Source organism: Perca fluviatilis, chromosome 15, assembly GCF_010015445.1.
Source record: "Perca fluviatilis chromosome 15, GENO_Pfluv_1.0, whole genome shotgun sequence".
Classification (NCBI taxonomy): Eukaryota; Metazoa; Chordata; class Actinopteri; order Perciformes; family Percidae; genus Perca; species Perca fluviatilis.
Window position 1 is genome coordinate 20,262,029 of NC_053126.1, and position 27,748 is coordinate 20,289,776.

At 43.0% G+C, this 27,748-nt stretch overlaps 1 protein-coding gene across 14 annotated transcripts in view; it reads left to right on the forward strand.

Annotated features, from left to right (window-relative positions):
* The window catches only part of arhgap23a (Rho GTPase activating protein 23a), a 68,886-nt gene that overhangs the window by 32,562 nt on the left and 8,576 nt on the right, over window positions 1-27,748 (forward strand). For 4 of the 14 annotated variants that reach the window (XM_039823997.1, XM_039823995.1, XM_039823996.1 and 1 more), the window contains exons 2-18: window positions 8,177-8,380; window positions 11,803-11,827; window positions 12,239-12,331; window positions 13,211-13,289; window positions 14,266-14,326; window positions 15,897-17,487; window positions 22,294-22,449; window positions 23,363-23,474; window positions 23,582-23,621; window positions 25,379-25,516; window positions 25,607-25,915; window positions 26,005-26,066; window positions 26,186-26,304; window positions 26,723-26,841; window positions 26,938-27,090; window positions 27,268-27,346; window positions 27,451-27,524. In XM_039823997.1, the coding sequence (XP_039679931.1) occupies window positions 8,177-8,380; window positions 11,803-11,827; window positions 12,239-12,331; window positions 13,211-13,289; window positions 14,266-14,326; window positions 15,897-17,487; window positions 22,294-22,449; window positions 23,363-23,474; window positions 23,582-23,621; window positions 25,379-25,516; window positions 25,607-25,915; window positions 26,005-26,066; window positions 26,186-26,304; window positions 26,723-26,841; window positions 26,938-27,090; window positions 27,268-27,346; window positions 27,451-27,524 (3,414 nt within the window). Of the gene's footprint in view, window positions 1-6,063; window positions 6,160-8,176; window positions 8,381-11,802; window positions 11,828-12,238; window positions 12,332-13,210; window positions 13,290-14,265; window positions 14,327-15,041; window positions 15,293-15,896; window positions 17,488-22,293; window positions 22,450-23,362; window positions 23,475-23,581; window positions 23,622-25,378; window positions 25,517-25,606; window positions 25,916-26,004; window positions 26,067-26,185; window positions 26,305-26,722; window positions 26,842-26,937; window positions 27,091-27,267; window positions 27,347-27,450; window positions 27,525-27,748 lie in introns of those variants that run through there. The other 10 variants (XM_039823992.1, XM_039823993.1, XM_039823986.1 and 7 more) reach the window with 8 other exon arrangements.

Consider the following 27,748-nt stretch of genomic DNA (forward strand, 5'->3'; position numbering starts at 1 on the left):
ATCTTTGATACTTCTGGTTAAAACAATCAAATGATCGTTAAAAAATTGTTGCTGATGAACTTTCTGTCAAGTCAACCAACTAATCAATTAATCGTCTAATCATCATAAATGAGAAGACCATGTTAGCAGCTCCTCCTGTGTTTTACATACTAAGACGATGATGCAAATGTATTTTTTGCTGCCTGCGGTGATTTCTGTAGTTCTCCAGAAATAAGATTACACACAGTGATATCAGCAAAATACTCTGCAGAAACCGCTGTGTGGGATGTTGTCAGTAAAGTATCTGTGTAACTGTACCTATTGTTTGAAGTCACAAGTCAAACACTCAGCTGTTGACAGGTTATTTAACCTCTCAGTGTTTCTTAACAGACAGTTGTGTTGCCTTCAGGCTGTTTCTGTTTGGCACCCACTGTGTGTTTTTAGACTTCCCTGGAAACGACGTGGCGACACTTTGTGTTGATGGATTAAGATGCACAGTTAGATTATTACTTCATGTAGTCACTGTTGCTTTAAACATTTCCGTCAGCTGTTACTTATCTACAGGCTTGTTTATTAGTCGGGAGTGAGTTTATGTGACAGTTCTTCCGTTAAATTATTCATAATTTTATATCTCTAAACACCATTTCCTTATTTTTCCTTTGCTCAGCCATGTATATGGATACAATGAACCTGAGGTTTATTTTGCCTCCTCTAAATAACGATCTATATTTTTCTGCGCCACTTGTATCTTATTTTGCCACAGGTGACGTGTGTGTTCGTCTTTGTAATTCTGTTTGTGTGGCATATTGACCCTTTCCTTCCTTGGAGGGGTTTCTAATTAGTGGCTGAGACAGATGAAGGTGGCTGCTAAATGCCACTTTTAGCGAGGTGTTGTGGTAGCTGTGCGATTGTGCATCCCCACCCCCCATAATGCCCTCAGAATTCAGGGCATCACTTCCCCACGTGATCTCATTTTAGTGTGGGCATTTATGTGGAATATTACCACCTTTTTTTTTTTCTTTTGTTTTAGCCCTGTTTTCATGGTTGTTACCAAACCTCCCACCCCCGATGACTCGTTGACACAGTTAAGAAATGCCACAATCAGGAATGTGAGTGTGGGGGGAGGAGAGGCTGTACAGACACAGCTGGGACAAACAATACGGTACACCGTTTTGTTTGAGGAGAGAGGTGTTTGTTACAGAAAGAGATGAGAGAGACACAGCTTTTTATCATGCAGTTTCTTTATTGCTACTTCAGATCATGAGTTTGAGATTTTGTTAAGATTTCCATGGTAATCGCAGGATTGGCTTCCATCTCTGTACCATAAGCAGTTTTTTTTTCAGTGGTGCATTAGCAGTCAAATTTGCTTAAGAGAACCTGCCCAAAAGAGGATCCTCAGATGCCAAAAACTGTGAACTTGTCAATAAGTTACAAAAATGTAAAAAAATAAATAGAAAAGTCAAACATGATACTTCTCGATATGTGTAGAATCAAAAGTTCCATAATGTTAATTGCATGTAAATCATCATTTAAAGGGGTGATAGAATGATTATATAGGGTATTTCATACTGTTCCTTAAGGTCTCCTAATGGGGTATGTAACATTGGTTGGGCTGAAAATGGCCTGGTTGATATTTTATTGGCCCTTATGCATCCCTGTGTTTTGGCCCTATTTGTAACAAGAGCTTTTCTTCCAAATATGGTATGCTCATGAATATTTAGATGAGCTGCGCGCTGATTGGTTGAGCGAATCCCCATACACACACATTACGAAACAGCAGGTCTCAGTCCAGACACTGCAATGTTTCGTTACCAAATTCACTTCTGAGACTTTCTTATGCGAGAAATCAACTATATAAAGCTCAAATATGGGCCGTTTTATGAAAATTGAGGGCTAATTGCAAATTTGGTAAGACGTGTCGTACTTTAGGAGCTCCACACAGTCTGACGAGAAAGCTGCAGCCTGCTGGGCTCCATATCCAGGGCAAAGTCACCCTTTGTGGATTACTGCACTACCGGGGCTCCGCGGCCGGCTGCCGGTATAACTATATTATATTTATAGTTTGAATTTCGTCACGGCACTTATATCACAGCTACCCCAAGGTCTTACAAAGCTAACTGTTGTGTCCGTTCAATTTAAGGCGTTTTTATGAACGTGAGGGGTCTTGTTAGGAGGAGCAGCTAGCTAGCTAGCTATATGTCCCATTCAGTACAATGGGAAAAGATCGCGGCTAGCTAGCTACACTTTCAGCATAACTAAAGTATATTTACAGTTTGAATTTCGTCACGGCACTTATATTACAGGTTCCCCAAGGTCTTACAAAGCTTAGCTAACACTTGTCCGATTTCAATTTAATCCATTTTTGTGAATTTCAGAGGTCTCGTTAGGAGGAGGCTAGCTAGCTCTCATTGATGGACTCCAGCTCACCGCGGTTCTATCAATGAGACTCGCGGACAAGAGGCGTTTATTTCCCCGATCGTTTTTTTAAATAACTCAACACACATATCCATTATAAGATTAACTGGAACCTGCGGTAAGAGATTGCGGGCGTAACAAGCTCACTGACTGCGCTCTCAGTCACACACCGGCCATTTAGCAGGAAGAGGGGAGGGAGAACAGCGAGCTGCAGGCCCTGGAGCTCTGTCAGGGCAGCAGCGTTTGGTAGTCCCGTCACCCAGAAAGGGTGAGTTTGCGCGGGTATTGAGCACCGGGGGCTGCCGGCCGTGACGGAGCTCAATCAAGCTCACAGCAGGCCGGGGTCTGTGAAGGAGAACAGGCAGGGCGGCGATGTAGCAACCCAGGCAGCACCGCTGAACTCCGACACACAGTCGGACAAAATTTGCAATTAGCCATCAATTTCCGTAAAAGGCCCATATTTGAGCTTTACATAGTTGATTTCTCACATAAAAAAGTTTCAGAAGTGAATTTTGTAATGGAATAGCAGAGATCTGCGCAACCTAGATTCAGAAGACTACCTGATCTCAGGTCAGTTGTGTAGCCTATGTAAATGTTGGGGCATGACAAAGAGAAAGACTAGAGCCAAATGAGGAGGAGCCGCCAAGTTGAACGTCAACTAGGCATCTCGTTGAGATTTGCCCTTTTTCAGAGGCAGTTTCAAATTGTGAGATTTGCAGAGGAAAGAGGTGTCATTGGGATTTTGAGGTTATATGTATGTCCTATTTACCCACCAAACTGTCATGTTTCAACTATGACAAGGTAAAATAGGTTTTGCATTCTATCACCCCTTTAATAAACATTTGTGGCACTTTCCCGTCTTTCAGACAATAGAAGCAGGAAGGATGAAAAGTCCCAGACTATAAACCCACATCACGTTACACACTAACTACATGCCACGTGCCTCTGCCCACCAAGCTACCAAGTCATCCTGTAAAAGTTATTCTGAAACTGCAGCTCCTCCAGGATTCCTAGGAGTAGCCAAAACAACCACCACATATGTAAAATATTTCAAAGGGAAGCAGGTGTCAGTTTGACAAAAGAAAAGTAGCCTACAATAAGTGTTTCTGTCTAAGTAGAACACCCTGTATAACTGACATTGCATCACCTGTTGGCCTAGTTGAAAAGACAATGGAGTTGAACTGGTTTTTGATTAGACATACTGAATTCATATTGACACAGAGGTACGTGCTAACACACACACACACACATAGCCTCACATGCATGGCTCATAAAACATCTTGTTATGTAAATTACAGAGCAATGTAGCATTTTAACTTGTGCTGCATGTCTTTATTTTGAATCCTCTGGTTAAAAAGGCACGTTGTGTACTTTTGGTTGGAGTGTTAAGACCACAACGTGATATTCATCCACTCGTCATGCATCTCCTTCCTGCAGAGGTGGTGCACCGTGTGGCCGATGAGTTCAGGAATTATCACCGTCCCTCTCTCCTGTTGCCTCTTGGCAGCCCGGCTCAGGGGCCTGTGGGTGCAGACAGCTACGGCTGTCGGGATTAAAGGCTCGTCAGCATTTGTAACGTCCGTAAAGCTCCACTTTTCAAACAGGTTGCAGCTCTCAGCTGTTTAAAAGAGCATTATTGTTCTGCCCCGCTGGGGTTTTAGCAGGAGTCCGGCTCCGTGGCGGCCGCTGCATTCCTGCGTAGTGCTTTACCTCTGGATGCATTGAGGAGAGGAGTGTGTGCGCTAACCAACACGTACGCTGTTGCTGGCGATTATGACTGCACCATGACAATATCACCATGTCCAAGAAAAGCCTCTTACAAACAAAAAAAAATCAATTTTTACAGGATTTATGAAAGATTATCACTGACGATGTTTTTTATTTATATATATATATATTTTTTTTACATTTTTTATATTTTAACAAAGCTGACTTAACTCTAAATTCTGGCGCTGTTGTAAACCTGTCAGCAGGACATCCTCTGCTCACCACATTTTGTCTTGCATCGTAATGATATGCTCTCTAATTGAAATCAGGAGGGGGAATATTCACAGAAGAGCTTGACTGTGTGTGTGTGTGTGTGTGTGTGTGTGTGTGTGTGTGTGTGTGTGTGTGTGTGTGTGTGTGTGTGTGTGTGTGTGTGTGTGTGTGTGTGTGTGTGTGTGTGTGTGTGTGTGTGTGTGTGTACCAATTTACCCACTAAACACACAAAGCATGTGTGGCATTACGAGCTGCTCTGTATATTCAAACGCAATTGTTTCTCTGGGCGGCTTTTTCCTGGGTGTTTTAATTACATCATTCAGGTGGTAATGGGATCCCTCAAGGCTCTGTATTATCTGAAGAGCATTCAGAGTTTATTTTGTTATTGTAATTTGCTTCAAGAGGCAAGAACTTGTCGGGCAAAAAGAGTGCTACAAGGCTAAAATCCCAGTAGGAGAGAAGAAAATGCCAAATGTCTTATTTTCTCAGCATAACAAGAGGAAGGTTTCCCTTTTCTGTGCCCTAAGCCTGCATAGGAAGTCAAGTTTAGACTTATAAACCACAGGCATTCTTTTCCAAGTGCCTTGTTGGTTAAAACTGACGAGGCCAGAGCATGTCAGCACATTTGGAACATTTCTTTGCTTTTGGGTGAAACAGGTAGAAGACAAACTGGTCGTTTCAAGATGTCTGGGGTACGAGAGAGTATTTTTTTCTGATTTCAGGGGAAAACAGTGGACTGCAGTTTCGTCAGAATGGCAGAGCAGGGACATCCATCCTATACAGAGCAGTGGGAATCAGTGCTGGCTCAGAGACCCAGTCAGACCCTGTGTGTTTTGGGTAATCACAGGGTTTGGTATTACCAGCGCAGGGAGGGGCCATGCGGTCGAAACCGGCATGCTGGAGCCTGTCCCTGGCCGGGGCCCGATACTCCTCCTTTTCGTCCTCCTGATCCTTCTCTCATTCACTTTCTCTGTGCTCCCTCCCCTCCTCTGCCAGTTACAGTGTGTGCTTCAACTTGCCCAAGCCAAACCGCTCCCTCTGAGGAATTCTCTCTGTCTCTTCCTCCTTTTAACCCTCTTGCTCTTTAATTTCCTCTTCTTTTTTTTTTTACTCTTTGCCTTTTCTTTTTCTTTATCATTTTTATTTGACACCCCAAATACTTCTTCAACACGAACTTACTGTATTTGTGCTGCTCTCATGCTGCATAATAAGCGACAATGCTCGCCTCTTTCAGAAAATAACAGGGGTTACTTTACATTTTTAGACTGCAAGACTAAAGATCAGGCTTTGAGTGTCACAAATATTTATGTTTCACAATCTGCTAAATGTACAATTCATATATACTTCAGAATATGCTTTGGAGAATAGTATTTGTTCATGTAGAACAAGTTTTGCCAACGTGTATCTGCAAACTCAAAACATATTTCAGAAAGAAAGAGAAAAAATGTCCAAATGTATTTTTTCCTCGGATGGAGCGTTTTAAAGTAGAGGAGGAAGAAAATGTGCGGTAAAAGTCAGCGCACCCGGATTTCCATCACACAAAAGCATGTGGTGAGAGAGGAAGAAGAGGTGGAAGGGAGGAGAGGTGAGTGGAGGAACATGGAAGGATGTATAAAGAGGAGTGAACGAGTGGAAGTGCCTCCATGATGGAGAGTCTGAGATCTCTGCTCTGTGTGGTTTTATTTATAGGAGCATCTGGTTATCCCGCCCCACAGCACTACCACACTTCCTGCCTCCCAGCCTGCCACTTCCTGTTGTTGTGTGGTCGCATTACAGGCCTGTCAGGTCAAGTTTGTGTGTCTGTGTTTGTTATATATCAGTGTGTGTTTTAGTGTGTTGGGGGGACAGGAAGTGAAATGTGGGTTGCACATTTTTTTTGGGGGGGGGGCAGGGGGGTTTGCTGCTTGTAGTCTAGACATGTTCGACTCTGGCCCACTAACATTAAAACATACAAACACACATTCTCACACTTCAGCTGACCTATTAAATGATATTAATAGTTGAAAATGTTTTAGTAAAGGCATGAATTAGCCAAACTTTTAAGGTTATGTTCACACCTATCTTGTGCACCTAATTTGCTTTGTTTAATTGTAACCTTGGAGCGTTCTGGCAAGAAAAACATGCACTCCATACTAGTTTATGTCCTCGTGAACTAAGGAGCTTTTTTGTATTTTGGATGTAGTCAAATTTATCTTTTGATCACAGCAACCTTTTCTGTTGGTGAAGTAAACCGAAACAGAAGGCCCTGTGTAGGAGATAAGTGCAGCTATTGGTTTGTTTCTAAAGTTCCGTGTAAACCCTAAACTTACAATATTGAAAGTTTAACAATTGGATAATTAATGAAAATCAACTAAAGCTGTTCTCGCACACTAAGATTGTTCACACTTTGAAGCCTCTTAAACTACATGTCCCATTATAAACATACTATAAAGTTATACTGAAGTTAATATACGTACATAAGAAAAGGCAAAATGTTTTTCCAAAGTTTTAACACTGGAGCTTTCTCAGTTTTTGTTTGAAATGCTCCAGCACCATTTCTGTTGTGCATTGCATTGTGGGACGCTAGTGTCCATCATTAGCACATTTAAAGATTAAGTGACTTTAATGTGCATCCTGATAGCTACAAACATTTTAAAATGTTGTCACAATTTCAGTGTTAATGCATTAAAAAAATGTCACACCCAGTTGCAATCATTAGTGATGTCTATGGAATTTAGTCACAGCTTTTTACAAAATGCCATTGCACAACTATAAGCTTCAACATATAGTGTATGCTGAAGGGTGCAGTGATTGATTGCTTGATGGCTTGGGACGACACATGGATGAGCATAGTGTTGAGCCGTCTTCCAAATTTGCTCCTTGAAGTCAGACAGAGTTTGATAGTGAACATGCAAGATGCTCAAGCTAAGTAAACCACAGAAGACTTGACCACCTCCTCCTTCTCTTGTTTGGTCAGGTGATTGTGTTTGACTGACAGTTGTGGGTCGTTGAGGCAGCATGAGGGTGATAGTTCTCACGTGTGTCTGTCAGCTGAGTGAGCTGGGCTTATTTACTCAGCCTCAGGAATGAGATATTTAGAGAGCGGGTGGAAATCTGCCTTTATTCTCCACTGGGAGTTCAGATTCCCCCTGGACCTTCTCTCCCTGTGATAAGACCAAGGTCGGAACTGGGACCAGTCTAGACGTGGCCCTTCCTTGAGAGTGAACCCCCAGCTTTGTTTATGGACTATTGTTCTGAGGCTGACTTGACTCTGAGCTACATTCAGGACTCCATAATGTAATGCCCAGCAGTCAGGGGTTGATGTCAGCGGTCTCTCCGTCTGGAGTTGCCTTGTGCATCACCAGGAAATTCATCATAAAGTGTGTTAACATCTGGAAAACTGCAATATTTCTACAGTGTTTGGTGCTAATTATGGAAAATACTTTAGATTCTGAAGAAAAACTGATATTAGATGATTTATTTCTGCATAGTTTATTGCTAAAAACACACAAATGCACACTCTGGACTTTTCTACATTTACTGGATCTGTAAATGTGATGATCTTAGATTTGGTGTCCCATAAATGTTATTTGAATCACACACTCCTACATCAAATAACTGTAAATGACAATGCTGTATATGTATGTATTTATTATCCATATTTTCTGGATGTGTTTAATACTCTTATTTACCTCACTTTATAACTGCATATTTTTTTCTTGCTGTTTGAAGAAGCCAATTTACATTATCATCCAATCTAATCAAAGAAATTATAAAAAGGCATCCTGAATCTCACTGAGTCTCTATCTGTCTGTGTCCACAGGGTAAGGGGCGCAGGGATGGTCTCCCCTCAACCGGCGACAACCCTCGGCCGCCGATGGCGACCCGGCCGGGAAGGGAGGAGGGGGGCATGTGCTGGAAGGGTCCCCGGACGCTGGTCCTCCATAAGAACTCCCAGGGTTTCGGTTTCACGCTACGCCATTTCATCGTTTACCCTCCAGAGTCCGCCCTGCACACCAACCTCAAGGTGAGACCTACATGTCCTTGAAAGATTTGAGTATCAAGATGTTGAAAGGTGTTAAATTCTAGTGTTTTTCTTTCTTTTAATTTAATGCCATGAAGTTCGTTTTTCAACTTCCATGTTTGTTTTTACAGCACACATGGTCTCCATTTCTTCCTAGTTGGCATTTAAAAGGGTTTTCGAAAGCCTTAGGCTTGCTTAATGTGCTGAACCCAGGACAGAACCAATTTGTGCTCTGAGATAAAGCCAATCATACTGGAGTCGAGGGTCAGTGAGTTGAGCTGTGCAAAATGAACTCCCTGACAAAGGGAGACAAGTTGATTGGAGACAACAACACATAAAAACAAGCCTGTTTAAAGGAGGGAGCTGCAAGATTTGGAGACTGAGTAAAGACATGGGATCTTTATTGGTGAGAACAACAACATTTCACATTTTGAAGGATATAAAGAGCACCTCCGTACCCTGCCAGACAGACTGAAAATGCCTAATTTTTTTTTAGTGTCACTTCCAAGGCCTTGTTTTTAGTCTTTGGTGAATTCAGGATTGTTCTGTTGTTTTGGAATGAGTGGTTATTTAGCTCTTTGAGGTGTGGGGGCAAACGGCTCCAGATGTGAACTGAGGGAAATGGATGCTGGGGTGGGGTGAGCCAGCTGAAACAAGGCCTCTATTATTATTCTACCACCCCACCATCCAGCAGCTGCAGATAGAAACACAGATTGAATGAGATCTGTTGTCTTAGGCTGGTACCACTCTCTGGCAGTCAGGCTGTACCAGGCCAGCCCCAGACAATAGGCCCACTGCTGGCCTTTGGCCCCGGTTCTGTCCTCGTCCCCTCTGCCTCAAGGGTCACATGGTGTTTTGGGACAATCGGACCCATAGAGTCACCCATTCTTATCTGAAGAGCCATCGTGGAAGTCTCCCAAATTACCCTCATAGTGTCCAATTATCAGAGGCCTACCTGGTGCGTGACCCAATTGGGCACTCATTTCATGGTGTCTGCAGGTCCTGAATGTATTTAAGTCTTCAGTTATATTATCTTAAAAAAAAGACACTTCTCCTGTGTGGTCCCAGCAGAATTCCTCTCTGTGTTTGAAAATTACAATAATTAAATTAATTAAAATAGCTAGAAGACCTTCCTCTTCCGACATAATCTACCCATCTAATAATGCTCTAATAATTAAAAAAAATCTTATATTCTATACATCTTTGCTTTGCTGCATGAACTTACCTTGTGTCAATTGGAATTTGAAACTTAGCATTGTTATTCTCAATGGCTTCTGCTTAATCTGCTGTGGCTTTGATTCTTCCTCATTTATACATCGATTTGGACAAAAACCTTTACCAAATGAATAAATGTAAATGTATATAGAAAGATAGCGGAGAGGAGAAAAAGATACAGCATGTGTTTACAACTTCCCTTGTCTCCTGGACTGGCCCCATGTAGGCTAAGTCCTTGGCAGCGGCCTGGGTTCAAATCCAACCCGTGGCCCTTTGCTTCATGTCATCACCTATCTCTTTCCCCTTTCCTGTCTTCAAGCTAGCCTGTCAATTAAAGGCCATGAAAGCCCAGAAAATAAACTTTTTGCAGAAAGAAAGACATTTGTATGATTGTGAGATGTGCAATTTCTACATCTAAATTTAGACAAAACTGTGCCTTTGAGAAAAGCTTTTGTACATTAACATATATATTTGTTATTTTGGTTTTTCATTCTTTAAAATGTTGCCGTTTCCTGGCAAACTAATAAGTTAATGACATAAGCCCATATAATGAAATGTGTATAACTATTTCCATTCTTCTTTGTCTTTTAACAAGCAAAATTGGCATTTTAGGTTTAAAAAATGTCATTAGTATATTTATTACCAGTGTCAGATATCTGTAGAAATATATAAGGATGGGTAGTTTTATAAATGTAAATAATCCCTTCCAGCTGCTTCAGACTATACAGGTGTGGACCCACTATGTACAGATACCCAGAGTCTTGTGCCCACCTCTCACTGTCTCCTCCTCTGTCCCGGATGCGTTCAGACTGGGGCTGTACAGTTGTTGAGTATCCCCAGATCAGAGCTCCATTCTGGGGTCGGCAGCTCTCTTTTCTCTGCCTCTAAACCCCCCACCATTGTCTGCAGAGCCAGGAATGAGCCCACTCAGCGTAGCATAAAGCCAGGCAGCAGTCAGCCCACCATACCCCTTACCCCAAACTGTCCACTCAGCTTAGTGTGTGTGTGTGTGTGTGTGTGTGTGTGTGTGTGTGTGTGTGTGTGTGTGTGTGTGTGTGTGTGTGTGTGTGTGTGTGAGTGTGTGAGTGTGTGAGTGAGTGAGTGAGTGTGTGAGTGTGTGAGTGTGTGTGTGTGTGTGTGTGTGTGTGGGGGGGGTCATGATCAGACAAACTGCAGCTATCTAATCTCACCACCAATCTATTTACACCTGATGTCACAAGCACCTGCAGACGGTCTAACCTGAAAGTGTCTGTGTCAGAGCTGCACTCTAACGTTACACGCTCATAAAACCAAATAGGTTTGTCTCTGGAGATTTGGCTTGAGATGTCAGGAAAGTCACCAGCATTTGAGGAAGCTGGTTAACACTCATTGCAGGTTAACATGACATAAAGGATACTTATAACTTCTCCTTTTTGTCTGACGTTTATGGACGTGTAAATGCCAAGTTCTTCCTACTCGAGTCATAGTCACCCTTACACATTGGACTTGTGACCTGGTAGAATTTTCTCAGCATCGGTCAGGTTAGGGTCAAACTCTGCTTTTCTTGTTAAGAAAGTTTTAATCTGCAGCATACACTTCTGCTTGTGTCGATGTTTTAAAGTAAAAGCCCTCAGGACAGCTCCATGTATGAGGAATTGTGTCCTGCAGTACAAGATGTAAAGCCTGAGTCAGCATGTGTTAATATTCCTGATAGACTCTGTTTTTGCCTAAATGTCTCTAGCAAAATGAGAGTAAAACTGATTGTTATCGTTGTTATTGTTATCGATCACAAAGTATTTCTCTAGTAGTATAGTCCTTTTTTTTTGGGCCTCTGGGTGTCTTTTTGAGTCTTCTGTCATTATATATTTTCACATTATGTTGATAGCAAAAGAACATCTATTTCTGTCTTTTGGAGAACTGGAGAAAGTCTTACATTTTTTCATTACTTCACATCTTGATTACTCTTGAGAACTCTTTTTATGCGTATGTGGAACAGTTTACCCCTTACTGTCAGATCTCCGCCATCTATACCTACTCTTCATTAGTATAACACTTATATTGTTTCAGTTTTGTAGGTTACAGTTATTTACCTATTTACTTTTTGTGATTTCATTGTGTTTTAAATTTCTCTGTAAAGCACTTTGATCTACATCAGTTGTTTTTCAATTTGCTTTATGAATAAATTTGACTTGAATTTGAGCAGCAATTCTGTCTGTTTCTGTTCTTTGCAGGATGAGGAGAATGGTAACGGAAAGGGTAAGTGTTTCTCTTTCTCATCAGACAAATTAAAATCTTGCACAGTGGGAAGTTGATGATGTAATGAACTGGGAGCTCCTGTATTCTCTCCTGTCACCTCTGCTCTGCAGCCTATCTGCACCCCCTACTGGACACTATGCAGCACTGCACATAAAGTAGTCAAGTCCAGCTTCACTTAGATATTCGTATAAGAACCAGCTAATAAATGTTAAGTGGTAATATATTCCCTGAGGCCAGGAAAGTCATAACCACAAGTACTCAAAAGCGTTAAACGAAAAGGGCTCATCTTTAAATACCAAGAGCAACCTAAAACTTTATTTCTAAAAAGTTTGCATGAATTTTGCATTTTTACGATTCAGCAGGCACAGTCTTTTGATCTTGGCATTTTCTTCTTTGTCTTTTGTCATACAGGGTATCAGAAAGGTCGACTGGAGCCGATGGACACCATATTTGTGAAGAGTGTGAGAGAAAAAGGTCCGGCCCACCAGGCAGGCTTGTGCACAGGTAAAGGGAACATATATATGGTGCAGGAGCGTGAACATTCTGATTTGCATTGGAAATGTTTTGGGGTGAGCTCCGGTAATGTGATGCTGCAGACATGAGCGCATTCAGAGAAGGAGGGGGTGGGGTAGCCAACTTTTCTCATTGGCATTTTATATTATATAAAGAATGTATTTTTCCCTGACTAGAGACACGTTTTTTTAAACGTCTTTGTGTGATATAAAACGGATACCAGTATGACGACTCAAATGTTTAAGTCTGTTTGAATGTGACAGAGCTGTTGAAGTGTTCCTGTTGTGTCTTGCTGCTTTAGCAGGACAGCAGTCCACTCCCAGCAGCTCAGACAGACCAAACAAGTACTCCAGTGTGCATGCTTTAACATAAGCTGTCACATCCAGAACGTCACATATTAGCATGAACACATGCAAACACATTTGCGCTTGCACGCAGTCACCATGAGTGCATACAAACTTTAGACATACTGTAGTTATTTAACGTAAGCCAACAAATTTATACTTATAATATAAGATATTTGAATTTGATCACCAAAAGATGCTTACGAACCTTGCATTTTATTATAATGATAAAAACTGTAAAATTTAATTTGAATTGGCTTGAGGGTTTTTCAGACCAAACTCGAATAATTAGTTTCGGTCTTAGTGTGAAAGGTTTTAACGCTAAGTATTGTCAAACAAACTATATATATAATAGGCTTAATGGTTTCCACGGCTATATTTTGAGTTTTGATAGCTGCCTTAGTCTCTGCTTAGTGTCTTGCCAGGAGGTCTGTACCTACTTGAGAGGACAGAGGTCAACGTACAGACCTTTTATAACCTGTGAAATGTGCTGGATATAATATGATCATATTTCTGTGTCTTGCAGGGGATCGGCTTGTGAAAGTGAACGGAGAGAGTGTTCTAGGAAAGACGTATTCGCAGGTGATAGCCCTCATTCAGAACAGGTAAGACCTCCTGCCTGTCAACACTTTGAACCTTTGGTGTGTTTATTTAGCAAACTATCGGTTTGGTTTTTCTTTGCAAGCTTACCATCGAGATGACATACACGTAGACGCTAGTATTGGGTTTCTATGCCTTGAAAAAAGAGTAGCCTGAAGCAGCGTACTCTACACACTCACAATGCTCTACATGGTCTCAAAGACAGACACTGTGGGGAAATTAGCAGTTTGAAAAAGTGTCACTGGACTCTGTTTCAACACCAGTCAGGCTTTATCTGGTGAAACTATTTAATCCTTTCCCTATCCATTCTAAAGTCTTTCTATCCAAATGCTTAGATTAGATTCTGAAATCAAATTTTATTATTCATAATCATTTCTGATCTTCTGTTGGACCCCAACATCCTCAGGTCAGAATCAGCTACAGCACAACTGGCTGGTTTTAGGGATGTACAAGTTTTTCTCTTCCAATAACAATTCAGGTTCCATGAACTCAGGCTCTATGCTGATACCGACTCCTCAACCGATACCAGTGCTATCTTTTTCCCATATTTAAAAAAATCTTTATACCTCACAGCATGGAACTCATTAGGAGATATTGTTATGTAATGTAACCTGAGGCCAGGGATTGCTGTGGTATAGTGGAAATGCTGAATTTTATGATGACATTAACGGTGAAACTGTATTTGATGCGGATTGGTTGCATCTGGCCTATACCCGATCCACCTAATGAAATCAATGAAGCCTGATACAGAATCGGTAATTCAAATCTGCGCATCCGCAACTGGTGTCCACTTTGAAAGGACGGAACCTGTTGATATTTTAGCTTAGGTAAACCTTTCTATAAATTAGTCAGAGGATTAATACAAAATGCTGTGTCTCACACTTAATATCAAGCACCAGGTCAGAATATTGGACCTGTTTTTCACCTCCTCTACGTCTTGTTTGTCTTCCTTCTTACTGTCCTCCTCTTTTCGTCCTACAGTGAAAGTGTGTTGGAGCTCTGCATTATGCCAAAAGATGAAGACGTGCTTCAGTTGGTAAGTGTGAGTATGGGATTTTTCACGCACCTTCTCTGAACCAACTAACCCACACATATCATGCATTGCATACATCAATACATTTGCTTGGCAAGCAAACTGGCAACTATTTGTAAGATTTTGATTATTTCAGGACACTTGTTGTTTCTAGTTCAACCTGGATTCATCCCATCATTGTCGAAGAATGTAGAGATTTTGTTAGAATTGCTGCAGAGTGACTCAGAGGCTCTTTGCTCTGTGTTTAGATTACAACACGCATTCATTAAAAGCTACTGGTATCCTGACTGTCAAAGCTTACGTTTGAAAAAAAAAACAACAGCTCTGTGCTCGTTCACACACCCATGTACTGTACAACACATTTTTGTCGCTCCACAGGTCGCTCACATGATCAGACATGCATTATCGCTCGCCCCTCCCATTAACCCGGAGCAACGTGTCAAATCACAAAACCAGATATCACCAGATTTAAGTGACGCTACTCACACATGCAGAAACATCAGTGTTCCTGCCGAGAGAGCCCAAAACTTGGTTCCCCATTTATGTTTAAGTGCCATGTCTTAACCTTATAAACCCACTCCTCTGTTCTTACACTCCTCCCCTCTCTGCTACGCCTGTATCTGCTGCATTCCTTGCATGACATCACCAGTGCTGCGCCTCCTTCCACACTCCCACAGGGTGGAGTAAGGCAGAGAATGAGAGGGAGGAGAGAGGGAGGAGAGAGGGAGTTTGGAAGGATCCGACAGAGGAGAAAACAAGGAACAACGAATAGATAATTTGCACAAGAAAGTAAAAGAAAATAAGCAAAACATTGAATGTTTCTGGGAGAAGAACGGTCAGTTTAAGCAGCAGGAGTGTTGGGGAGGATCAGTCTTCTGCCTTGTCCTCTGTTTTTCCTCCTCTGTGTCTGTTTGTGGTGACTACAAGCCAACACGCAACCTGAGGAAAGATTCTGGATTCTGTTGGCCGGTGTAGGTAAACCTTAAAAGACTGTTTGTGTGATTTAGCATTACTTAATCGTGAGAGTGGGAAAGGGATTGTTGGCAAGTATGTATGCTTATGGTGTTGAGTCGAAGTTGTAAGTGATGCTTTAAATGCGACAGTGTGACTAATTGATAAAGTAGTCAGTTAATTATATACTTGTTATTTGCAACGGATAGTCTTAATGCGCCGCAGTGTAAATATATATCCTGTATGTGTGCGTATACACAACGTTGCTGGGGACATTTGCAGCTGGTGGCTGTCTCAGTGAGTGTTGTGGCTTTTGCTCAAGGCAGTTCATGCAGTTTGCTAGCTATAGCATGTGTTTGTGTTGAGAGCTGAGGCCCTGGGGACAAACTGTGGCAAAGGGGGTTGAGCTGAGAAGCCGTTCCACTTGAAAGCTTGTTGTGTAATGTACAGTGGCATGAAGTTGTCTTAGAGAGTCATGGTTATGGTCTGTGTTGTTGTCAAAAACTTGTTTACTGTAAGAGCACATGATTTAAAGTCGCCACTGCCCCACACACATTCAGCTTTTCTTCAAGGGCTCATCCTGTAATGTCTTATCTCACTTATCCTCCATCTTCTCTTCCTGTCCCAGGCATACTCCCAGGATGCCTACCTGACAGGCAACGAACCCTACTCAGGGGGAGCTGAGTACCTCCCACCACCACCTCCCCTCTGTTACCCGCACACCAAGGCCACACCCCCTGCTGGAGCCCCTCCGTCTGGCTCCATGGGCCAGAACCAGCTGGATAACTGGAGTCGTTGGCCAGGCTCTTCCAGCCCCTCTTCACCCCTGGACAACCGCTCCGCTGTGGGCAGCCCAGCCAGCTGGCAGGAAGGGCGGGCAGGAGAGCCAGGTGGTGTGGGTCACAGCAGCCCCGCCCACCGCACAGAGGAGATCCAGTACGGTATGACCAGCCAGCAGCCTCAGGGCCAGACCAGGGGGCGCTCCTACTCTTCCTCTTCCTCATCAGGGGGCGCTTTGTCTAGCCCGCTGCAAGTCCACTACCCTAACCACCACGCTGCCAGCTCCTCTCAGTCCCAGACACGCAAGTCCAGCTCAGCTTGGACAAGTCCCCCCCTGCCCCAGCTCAGTCATGGCCGCACTGAGCGCTGCCAGCAGGCGCTCTCTGACTGGTACTACAACCAGCTGCCGGAGCGCCCAGCACGCAACATGCAGACCCGCCACCGCAGCTACTCTCAGGACCGGCTCAGTGATTCAAGGAGGCAGCAGCAGCGGACAGGTGGCTGGCCACACAGTGCCTCCCAGGACACTCTGCTGTTACTACAGCAGTCAGGACCAGGTCCCCATGGAGAACCCTACTGGTCCTATGGAGACTGGGAGGGGGGCCCAGGTAGGGGGCACCCTGCCACTAACTATACCCGGACACGCTCTGAAAACCTGCTGGCCCAGTACGATTGTCATGGCCGCTCGTTAGAGATGCTGGACCGAGCAGCAGCTGGAGTGGTCTCGCCTCGTTTTGAGAGGCTATCATTGCTCCAGCAGGCTCCCCATCCGCCCCCAAGGACTGACGCCTACTCGAGGCAGGGGAGCCATTATGGTGCAGCACAAGCTCCTCCGATGTCCCGACACACACAGTCACATTCTAAACACCACTCCCAGCCTCAGACCCAGCAATCAGCCCCCCAGAACAGGCGGCTTCCCCGTGGGCAGAGCGTGGATGACCAGCCGGTGGGCTACCGCAGCTACAGCCCCTCTTTTAACCGCAAGACGGGCCGCATCATGCAGCAAGCCCACTCTTTCAGGGACCCTTCGTACTCTGGCCCTCACATGAACTGGAACCCAAACACTAAAACCAGTCCGCCAGAGGGCACAACGGCACCCCTCACTGCCTCCACCACTCCCGAATCCCAGGACAGAGCGTACAGGCCAACAAACCACGACAGGGAACGAGGGTCAGTGGAGGGGCAGGCAAAGGTGGTGGCACAGACCCAGGAAGTGGTGCTGAGGCAGAAACCTCCCACCGGGCGGAGGAATCACGGTATGCGTCACCCTCACTACGCGCTGCCCATTGACGGGCTAGAACCCTCTTTGTTTTCTCCTGATCCCCAGGACTCAGCTACTGCCCCTGGTTCCACGGGAGATGTAGCCCCAGGCAAACCAAACGGCAACCTCGCACCCCTCCCTATAGAGGATGACTCCCTGGCCTCCATCCCCTTCATAGGTAAGCAAGGAATGTTTGAGCTTCACCTCTTACACCTTAACCCCCTCACAGAAACCCCAACTGACCTTGAGATTTCATCGCGATTTCATCGCTTCCATTATAAATTGTGATCCACACTGAGTGTTTATTGAATGTTAGTGAAAGCTTAGCTGAGAGGAAATGCAAAAGCTATAATTCAGACAGAATTATGAGTTTGGGGAAAAGTGTGTATCCTTAATTTCCTTCTTGTCTGTCTATTGAGGCTCCAGGCTCTTCTCAGATACAGTTTCCATTTTCTCATTGTGTGTGTGTTTGTCTGTGAATGTTTGTATTGGGTAATACTGGTACGTCCCACAGTCTTAGAGACAGTATTAGTACTTTCTTATTGAATCATCTGATGGGAGTTCCCTAATCCTGCTGCCTGCCCCTGGTCTCTAAGGTCACCTGACAATGCTGAGGAAATGAGGTGGAGTCTTGTCTCCTAAATGTGTGGATTTTTGTTTGTGTGTGAGCAGGGTCAGAGATTATATAATATACTATAATTCCTGTAGTATGCCAGCCTGTCATAATTTTCTTTTCTTTTTTTTCTTTTTCTGGTCTTTTAGTCAGTTACCATATTAGTTTTTATAGCGAAGGTTAGCATGCGAACACGCTAAACTAAGATGGAACACAGTAAGCATTATACCTGCCAAACATCTGCATGTCAGCATTGTCATTTGGGAGCATATTGCTATGCTAGCACTAGCATTTAGCTTAAAGCACCACTGTGCCGAAGTACAGCCTCACAGAGCGGCAAGCATGCCTGTAGACTTAGCCTCTTAGCCTTTTTTAATCTTAACTATTGAATATTTGGATTCATAAATTCAGAAAGTGGGCTACTTATAATCAGTTTTTTTGTGCATCTTCATAACAGTTCAGTTGACTTTGAACATTATATCGTTTTGGCTGTAAATATGTATATCTTAAGGAAAGAAAAGTTGCCTTCTAACCCTTTCCTAAAAGACTGAATCTGCTTTTTATGGACCAACAGAACGAAAAGCACCTAACCTAACTCATAGTAGAGTACCTGGAATCATTTTGCCATAAACAGATATTGATATTCTGTAATAGCATGTAGTATGTAGTTCTGTGTCTATATGAGGTTGTTTGCATGATAATATGCACTGTACAGTTATGGCCTACATATGTTGGTGTCAGTGGGAGGTGATTGTGGTCATGTTCCGTCTTGTTCCCTGCTCTGAAAAGACTCAAAGAGAAGGGGCTCCGCGAGCTTCATGTTGGTTTGTGTCCAACAAACCAACATGGAACGACATTATGATATTTGAGCCAAGCCACGCTCTGTCAGAAAAGGTCATTTAAAGAGAGGAAATCCAGAGGAATCTGCAAACCAGGAGGCACCCCTCTGCCTTTCTCTCAGTCAGTCTGTCAGAGCACATTCTTGCCTCGTACCTTCAGCTGAATCAAACGAAACCGGGCAGTCAGAGCTGCAGGCCGGGACACGTTTAATGGCCATAAACTGAAACTAGTCTAGTTTCTCCCCATAGGCAAGAAATAGCTTTTCTCTTCTCTGTCTTTCTCCATCTCTTTATCGCTCTAAAAGAGATGCTGATATGATCTGGGCCTGTTTGGAAACATACAATTTAATAGGCTGCTGTCTGCAAAGCACAGATGTCTGTGAGGTAGAGAGCACAAAGGCAGGCTGTGTTTGAAGACAAATATGTTTTTATGACGTCTAGTATAGAGATATATAGAAACATTTTTATTTTTACAGCTCACACAATGTGAATAAAACAAGAAGAGTCATGTCCACAGATACAGTATTTTACTCTGTACCCACTTGGAGTCTTTCAACATGAATCTAAGCTGTAAATTACCAGGAGGGTTTTGTGGCGGTCCTTGTGGGGAACAGTAGGGGCCCATACTCTCAGCTCCCGCCCTCAATGCTGCTATTGTGCTGCTCTGCAAGATGAAGGGGTTTATGTGTCTGGTTGTGAGGGGGTTCAGTCTATAGCCTCTTTCCAACCAAGTAGTTACAGGAACGTAGTTATAGGAACAGTCCACTTCTAAACAGTTCTACTAACTACTCTCCCCCAAAACCGTTTTTCCCATTTGCATTCACACTGGCCAAGTGGCCATAGGAACTGACCTTTTGTTATTATAATCACAGCCATCTAACTACCACTATGCGAAAAAAGGGAAAAGACCCAGCCCTAAAGTAGGAGCTGAAAGAGTTACAGGAACTGCGGCCAGAGGAACTTAATAATCCCCAAATTGGTCCAGTCGGAACACGAGAAAAAAAGGGTTCTAGGAACGTTATGTTCAAGGAACTGCAAAAATCCCTCCGGTCGGAAAGCAGCTTATGACTATCTTTACTAGCTGGACCCTGGACACAACAGACCAGGGCCAAGGCCTTCTGTACTGGCTTCTGTCCTGCTTCCAGAAGGCCTCTCGTCCCCTCTCTTTTTCTAGATTCCTGGTTTTCTTCTCTCTGTTTAACTCTTGTCTATTTTTCATACTGACCACAAAGCCACCGCAACGCCAAGTATAGAAAAAGTACCAACCGTTGCCATTTAATGTTGGGTCAGATTTATAGTCTTGTTTATAAAGCTGAAACAATTAGCTGATGAATCCATAAATTGATCAACAACACACAACTACAACTACAACACACAACTACTTCAATAATCAGTTCATTGTTTACGTAATTTTCAAGCAAATATGGTAAATATTGGTTGGTCCCAGCTGCACAGTTTGAGGATTTGCAGCTTGTTTTTGTTTTGACATAATAATAAACTGAATGTCGTGCAATTTAAAGTGGTCCCCTTGGGTTTTCAGGAAATTATGATTTTTATTTTCACTATTTTCTGACGTTCTATTGACCAAGCAGGGAATCAATTAACGGAGAAAATGATCAGCAGAATAATCGTGCATGAAAACAATTGTTAGTTGCTTCTTTCATCTTTCCTTCAGTCTGACTTTTACAGATTTAAACCATAATCTTGCCAATTGTATGCTGTTTCATTTAACCAAAGTTTTTGTCTAGCTGTACAACATCTAATTTAAAAACATGTTTATATTTCTCATATTAGGGTATAGGGAAAGTATGATTTTGGTGCTGGTACCTAAACTCTAACTCTAGTAAGTAAAGACAGCCTCGCTATATGCTTGGTAATGAGGTTTGAATGAATTTTAAAAGGCGGGAGAATTTACTCAACCCTTAACGTAGTGTAAAAATCACCAAACTTGGAGATATTGTTTATTTTCACAGTAACGACCTGTATGTAGGTGTGTTTTAAGGTTATTATAAGCTCCTTGTCTGTTTCTTATATTCTTTCCTCTCTAGCTAAATGCTTTTCTACTCTTCCTCTAACTTCTTTCTTCACCTATCTTCCTCATATGTTCCCTGAATGCTGAGCTCCACAGGATATCCTGTAGGGTTTGGGCAGAGTGTGCTGCAGACAGTATGATGCTCCCCTCTGCTGGTCCATCTCTATCTCGTGGCTCTGCGCTCACTCTCTGGCTGCCTGTTAATGACAGCCTTTGTTAAACCCACAGCCCGGCTATTTCTGGGCAGTGCTGTAAACAGGCAGATTCCTCATCCCAGATTGGAAATGTTTTCCGCCTGATGTCGGACTCTAGTGTGCACAGGAGTGAAGAATAGAATAGTGAGGGTGGTGGATGGAAGAACACCAGAGGGAAAGAGAGGCAGAAAGAAAAGAGAAGAAGGTGAAGGATGAGGGATGATAACAGGAAGTTGTAGGGACAGAGAGGTAAGAAAAAAGGGAATCAGAGCAGGACTGAGATGAAACCGTAGCGAGAATTTAGAAAAGGCTTTGTGGTGGTCTGTGGGGGTGGATCTCAGACTGACTCCCTCCAGTCTGCAGAGGCTGTGCTGCCCTCTGTAGTTGCCACAGAGAATGCACTGAAGCCTTGCAGCAATCGAGTCAGGAGAGTTTAAAATGTCACTGGCAAATCCAGCCTTTCCTCACTTGCATGCAAATATTGGGCCGGTCTCTAATCCTCTATGACAGTCAGGAAGTGTAAGTGTATGTGAGAGTGTGTGTTGCGGTTTCATATCCCTTTGCATCTGCTGAAACTGTTCAAGACTTGTTGCCTGTGTGACCTATAAAACTGCTTTATGCCTTATGTCTATTAAACACTGAAGATTCAATTATGGGATAAAAAACAAGCACTAAATATCTACATTCAATGATCCACAATATTCTTTTTCTGTCCTTGGATTGGGACATATACTGTGGAATGTATCCTTGCATGTATCAGATCAAACACAATTGTAGATTTCATAAAGAACTGAAACCTGGAGCCAGTAAATCTCTGTTACAAAACCCCCACTGTTAGCAAATGAATAGCTCTTCCTATGGCAACAGGAGACACAGGTACTGCATTATCTCTAAACCATTTGCTTATTTTGGTTGCATTTGTTTGTGTTTTTCTTTCCTGAGACATTTGCATAGCTTTTACATCATTCAGCTTTTTTAGTGGATTTGTAAATGAGCGTAGATTGTTGCGTTTGTGATCCGTCTTCTGTGTACTTCTCACTGGAATCTAGAAATCCCTGGGGTAAGGTTGGTGTTTGCCTACGATTTAAAGAAATTAAATGTCTTGTTTAGTATCTCTGACCGCAACCCTGCCGTTCCTCGCTGTTCCTCTCCCTTTAAAACCTCTCCTCTTTCACACGTTCTCCTAATCTAACACCTTTTACTTTCCTTCTTTTTCCCTTCTGACCTTTTTCTCTAACACCTAACCCTATCCCCCTCTCCTTGTCCTCCTATCCTGCCTCGCCTCCTTCCCTCCACCCTCCCACAGATGAGCCCACCAGCCCCGGCGCTGATTTGCGCGCACGCCACGTGCCGGCGTCCTCCGTGGTGTCCAGCGGCATGAATTCGGCGCCCGCTGTGGTCACCAGCGCCGTCTCCCCCACCTTCACCTTCCCCCTCACTAGGCTCTTCTCACACGACTGCAGTGAGTGCCCCCTCCTTCCCCTTCCTCCCCACTGCATGCAGCCGAAAACTATATACTAGATTTGAAAACCCTCCTGGTTGGCATTTTTATTTTCCTCATTGCTATAATTTCCATCTTATCAACAATTTTTGCCTATTACGGAGTCTTAACAGTCTTGTTTCCTCAACTAAAGTGGAAAAATCTGCCAATTTCAACCGGTTTCTAATTCAAATCAAATTGTTTAAAAAATCTCCAGAATTAATTGTATTTGTTCATGATTCTAATACAGTAGTTTGCTTAATCATGCAGTTTTATTTCACAATACTGACACTGGATGGAAACAGGTTGCACTTTAAAACAAGACGTTTGAGGCTCCATAACAGACACAAATCCTTGCAAAGATGGTTTTTTTTAGCAGTGCTGCAACATTTTTTGCATGCTGAATCTTAGATTGCATGTTTAAAACAAAGACAAAATCATAGAAACATGTTTGCTCAGAATGTGTTTGGTTGTTTTTCCCGCTGTGCACGAAGCCCAAAGAAGTCTGTGTGTTTCAGATTCATTTAACTCCCAGACCAGTTAAGTAAAATTGGACAAACTTAGAATTGCATGATATGTTTCTTTAAACAAATGCATGTCAGTCTGTGTTTACAGAGGCGACACCTGCATGCCGGTGGTGAGAAAAGTTACCAGAGTTGATTTATTAAAACCCACCGCTCCAGCTCATCTCCCCACCGTCCACCCTAACCGTGTCACTCAAACCCCAGACCTCCTCCTCCACCACCTCCTCCTGCTTCCTCCCTCACTACCCCCTCTCCTAATCCAACACCGTCCACTCTGGTGATTGGCATTACATCAACATTCTGTCTTTCTCTCTGTCTCTTTGTCTTTGTTTCTTTTTCTCTCTCTGCTCATTCATCCTCTCATCGAGCAGGCAGTATTAAATCCGGTCGCCGTTCCTCCTATCTTCTAGCCATCACCACCGAGCGCTCCAAGTCATGCGACGAAGGACTCAACACGTTCAGAGAGGAAGGCCGAGTCTTCTCGTGAGTACCCTCAAACTGAGACAACTGGGATCAAAACAGCATCCATTAAATGATGTGTGCAGGCAGACATTTTTGACATTCTAACTCAGGTGCGTTGTATTACACAGGAGGCTACCAAAGAGAGTGAAGAGTTTCTTCACAGACGGGGTGAGTTTCTTACCTTTGATTCCTCTAACTTTTTATCATCTAAACATTATTTTTATAAATCCTGTCCTTCTGTCTCACTACTTTACTCGTTGCAGGGTCCCTTTGGTCTCTCTCTCTATCATTCACGTTATTTTTTCAGAAAATCAAATCATAAACAAAAATGGGACACCCTGGAGCTTAATAGACACATTTAACAAACGTACGTCTACTTACAGGCAGTTAACTGGCTTTTGCTTAACAAATTAAACAATAAAAAAGTAATTTTAAGACTTATGTAGACGGTGGCCATTTTAAATCACAATTGTAAAAGCACTTGAATGAAGTGATCCACGTAAATGCTTCCTGATGTTTCGAGTGAAATGTCAATACGATGATGCACGGCATCTCCCTCCACTCCCTTCACTTTAGAGTCACAATTACTTTTGCTTTTACTTTCGTCATAAAACGGTTGAATTGTTTACCTGTGACATGCTCAAATGTAGTGTAAAAGCAGCACAACTACAGAAGAGTTATAAAGTCAGTCAACTGACTCAGTAATGTCAGTTATACTGGTACATGTGACTTAAGTTTGCTAACATTAGCAACCATGAGCTTGTGGTCGTACCAGACCAAGTAAGGCTGTAGCAGCGTAGATTGCATTAAGCCAGGGTGTATTTTATTGCTTATTAATTCAACTTTTATGTGTCAGAAATCTACCTCTTCCAGTCCCTTGTGTTCATCTTTTGTTCTGTCTGTGCCTCTGGTCATTTCTGCACATCAAAACGTGTTTGTTTGTTTGTTTGTTTTGAGGTCCTTGCAACTCTCTTAATGGGACAATACAATAATTAATATGCACATTACAAGCATCGTAAAAATACAGAATAGGACATTATAAGACAAATACTAAACATACACAATATAATTTGAACACAACTCATATGGTAATGAAAAAATAAACACATAAGACAAAGACAGACACATAGACAGGACAGCTCCACCCACCAGTGCAGTCATATCAACATGCTATCATCACATAACATCTGTTTCATCCTCTCAGGAGGACACTTCTCACAATTGAACACACTTTAATATTTTGTTAAACCTTAACCAACGTAATTTCTGTGTCTACTCAACATCTCTAATCAATAGATATTTCTTAACTAAACTAAAAAGTGTACAAGAAATTTTCATTTTTGCAGTCAAGGTGCTTTAAAATTCAAAATCAAAACAATGTAGCTATTTAGGTGAGTTATCTTGAGTCTGTGTCAGCTTTATGAAAGCTGTCAGGAATCATTTTTTATGTGAGAAGACAGCATTTGACAACTTATAGTACAGCAGCACGAAGAGGCCAGATAGTTGCTGCCTCAGCTACTGATGCATCAGTTGCAACATAATGTAATGTGGCAAGATTCTTAAATTCATGGTAAAATATGGCAAACACTGAGGAGCAAGGGTAACTAAACAACTAAATCATCAGCAGCACTGAATGCAGCTGACTGAATTAGGTTTTTGCCTTAAAAATGAACATCCGGTTGACTCAACGCCTCAGCAAAAAACATTATGATAACTTATTTTGGCATGAGAGATAAAGATATATCCGTTTTGTAATCTTTTTTGTTTTTGTTTTAATACATTGTCAGAAATGGGTATCCTTGTTATCATACCTTTTTGATTGCCATACTGAAAGAAATGAAAATAAAGTCAGGTTGAATTACTTTTCGAGGTCTCAAGGAAACAAAGAGAATTATCAAATGAACATGTCTCTGTTTGTGTTTCAGTCTCTGGAAAACCTTGGGACAGCAGAGGAGGTTCGATCTAAACGCCACTCCACCTCAGAGCTGGGAAACCTCACTTACAGCGACGTACGGCGAGAAGGATGGCTGCACTATAAACAAATCCTCACAGAGAAGGGCAAGGTGGGCACACCAGGCTTGCTTACAAAAATAACCTATGGCAGAAAAGCATTTAAAGCAAGCAAAGTCTCACATCTCACCTTTCCTTTACAGAAGGTGGGCAGCGGCATGCGTCCGTGGAAGCGAGTCTTTTCTGTGCTTCGCTCCCATTCGCTGTTCCTCTACAAGGACAAGAGGGAGGCGGTGCTCCGCGGGGCCACGATCGGATGTGCGGCAGAGGACGAGCAGCCAATCAGCATCCGGGGCTGCCTGGTGGACATCGCGTACAGTGAGACCAAACGAAAGCACGCCCTGCGGCTAACCACCCAGGACTTCTGCGAGTACCTGCTGCAGGCGGAGGACCGGGAGGACATGCTGGACTGGATAAAGGTCATCAGGGAGAACAGCAAGACGGACAGCGAGGTCAGAGGAAACGCCTGTCAGACTCTAACCTCCTCTGTGACTGTGCCTGTAGTCTGTAGTTATAACGCAGGTGTGTCTGTTTGTTGCAGGAGCTGGGTTTCTCCAGACAGGCCCTCATCAATAAGAAGCTGAATGATTACAGGAAACAGAGGTGAGTCACCTGATAATAGATTGTAAATTGAACATAATGAAGCTGCCTTTACCACTGCACTTGTCTGTTGCCATGACTGACAGCTTAAATTAAACCCGTCTCTCTGTCTCCCCCTGCAGTCCAACAGGCAGCAAGCCCGACTCCTCTCCCAGGATGTCCCGCATGAAGCCTCCCTTCATGCTCGCCAAGACGGACAATGCTGCGGGGGCGCCACGCTCCCCCAAATCAGAGGGCAAAGGTCAGTGTCAGGGGAAACAAATCAAACACACCCTGGTAGAACGGACTCACTACTCATTGTGCAAAATGAGTAGTGAGAATAATATCTATTTTCATTATTGAAACCTATCATCTGTTTTAATTGCGCTATTTGGGATTCTTTGACACTCTTCTAGAAAAACATTTTACCTTAAAACCTGCATGTTAGATATTCCTTATCCATAGGCATAAGCTCACAAGTGAAGTCACAGTTTCCGCAATCGCAAATGGTGTAAATAAGCAATCCTTTTGAGCAATATATCTGCAGATTTAAGAATATTTAACTGCCTTTTTTTTTTTAGGACAGCCTTTTAATATAAGGACCGGGTAAACCAGGAGGCAAATACTGAGGCTCTGTGTCAAGCAGGGAAGTCTGAAGTTTTTGTTGCACCTGTCTTTAGATGAGAGCAGCCCTCCAAAGTCTCCGTGGGGAATCAACATCATGAAGAAGACAAAGAAGGCCGGGCCTAAAGCTTTCGGTGTGAGGTTGGAGGATTGTCAGCCAGGTGTAAATAACAAGGTAAGCCTCAATATCATCTGTCATACCTGAATGCAATACAAGTACTACTACTGAAGGTTTTATATGTTTAATAAACTCTGTCTGTGTCCATCTCAGTTCATCCCCTTGATTGTGGAGATCTGCTGTGGTCTGGTAGAGGACATGGGTCTGGAGTACACGGGAATCTACAGAGTCCCCGGGAACAACGCCATGGTGTCGATGCTTCAGGATCAGCTCAACAAGGGCGTCGACATCAACCCTGCAGAGGAGGTGAGGAACAACAGATACAGCTGTGCCCTTACCTAAAGAACGGCCACTTCAGAGAGAAAAATGATCCGGTTTGATGGGGAAGAAAACGTTTATCATTCGACTTCACTCAAAAAAACAACAACAGAAGGTAAAATATGACGGCCGCTTACTCCTCTCTGTTTCTTTTGTGGTCCACAGAAGTGGCAAGACCTCAATGTTGTCAGCAGTTTACTCAAATCCTTCTTCAGGAAACTTCCAGAGCCACTTTTCACCAACGGTGAGTCTAAACATGTCGCGACAAGCCATCCACGCACACCTCACGCTGCCATACATTCACATCCAACCATTACATGTATTTTAATATTTGTAATATCTTTACAGACAAGTACAACGACTTCATTGACGCCAATCGGATGGAAAGTGCGTCAGACAGACTAAAAACCATGAAGAAACTGGTACGTATATTTCAATATTTATGAACTGTGTGTGTGTGTATGTGTGTATGTGTGTGTGTGTGTGTGTGTGTGTGTGTGTGTGTGTGTGTGTGTGTGTGTGTGTGTGTGTGTGTGTGTGTGTGTGTGTGTGTGTGTGTGTGTGTGTGTGTGTGTGTGTGTGTGTTGAAGAACTTTGGCAGGTTCAGCAGGTTTATCAGTGTTGTTATTCCTGTTGTTTCTCTTTT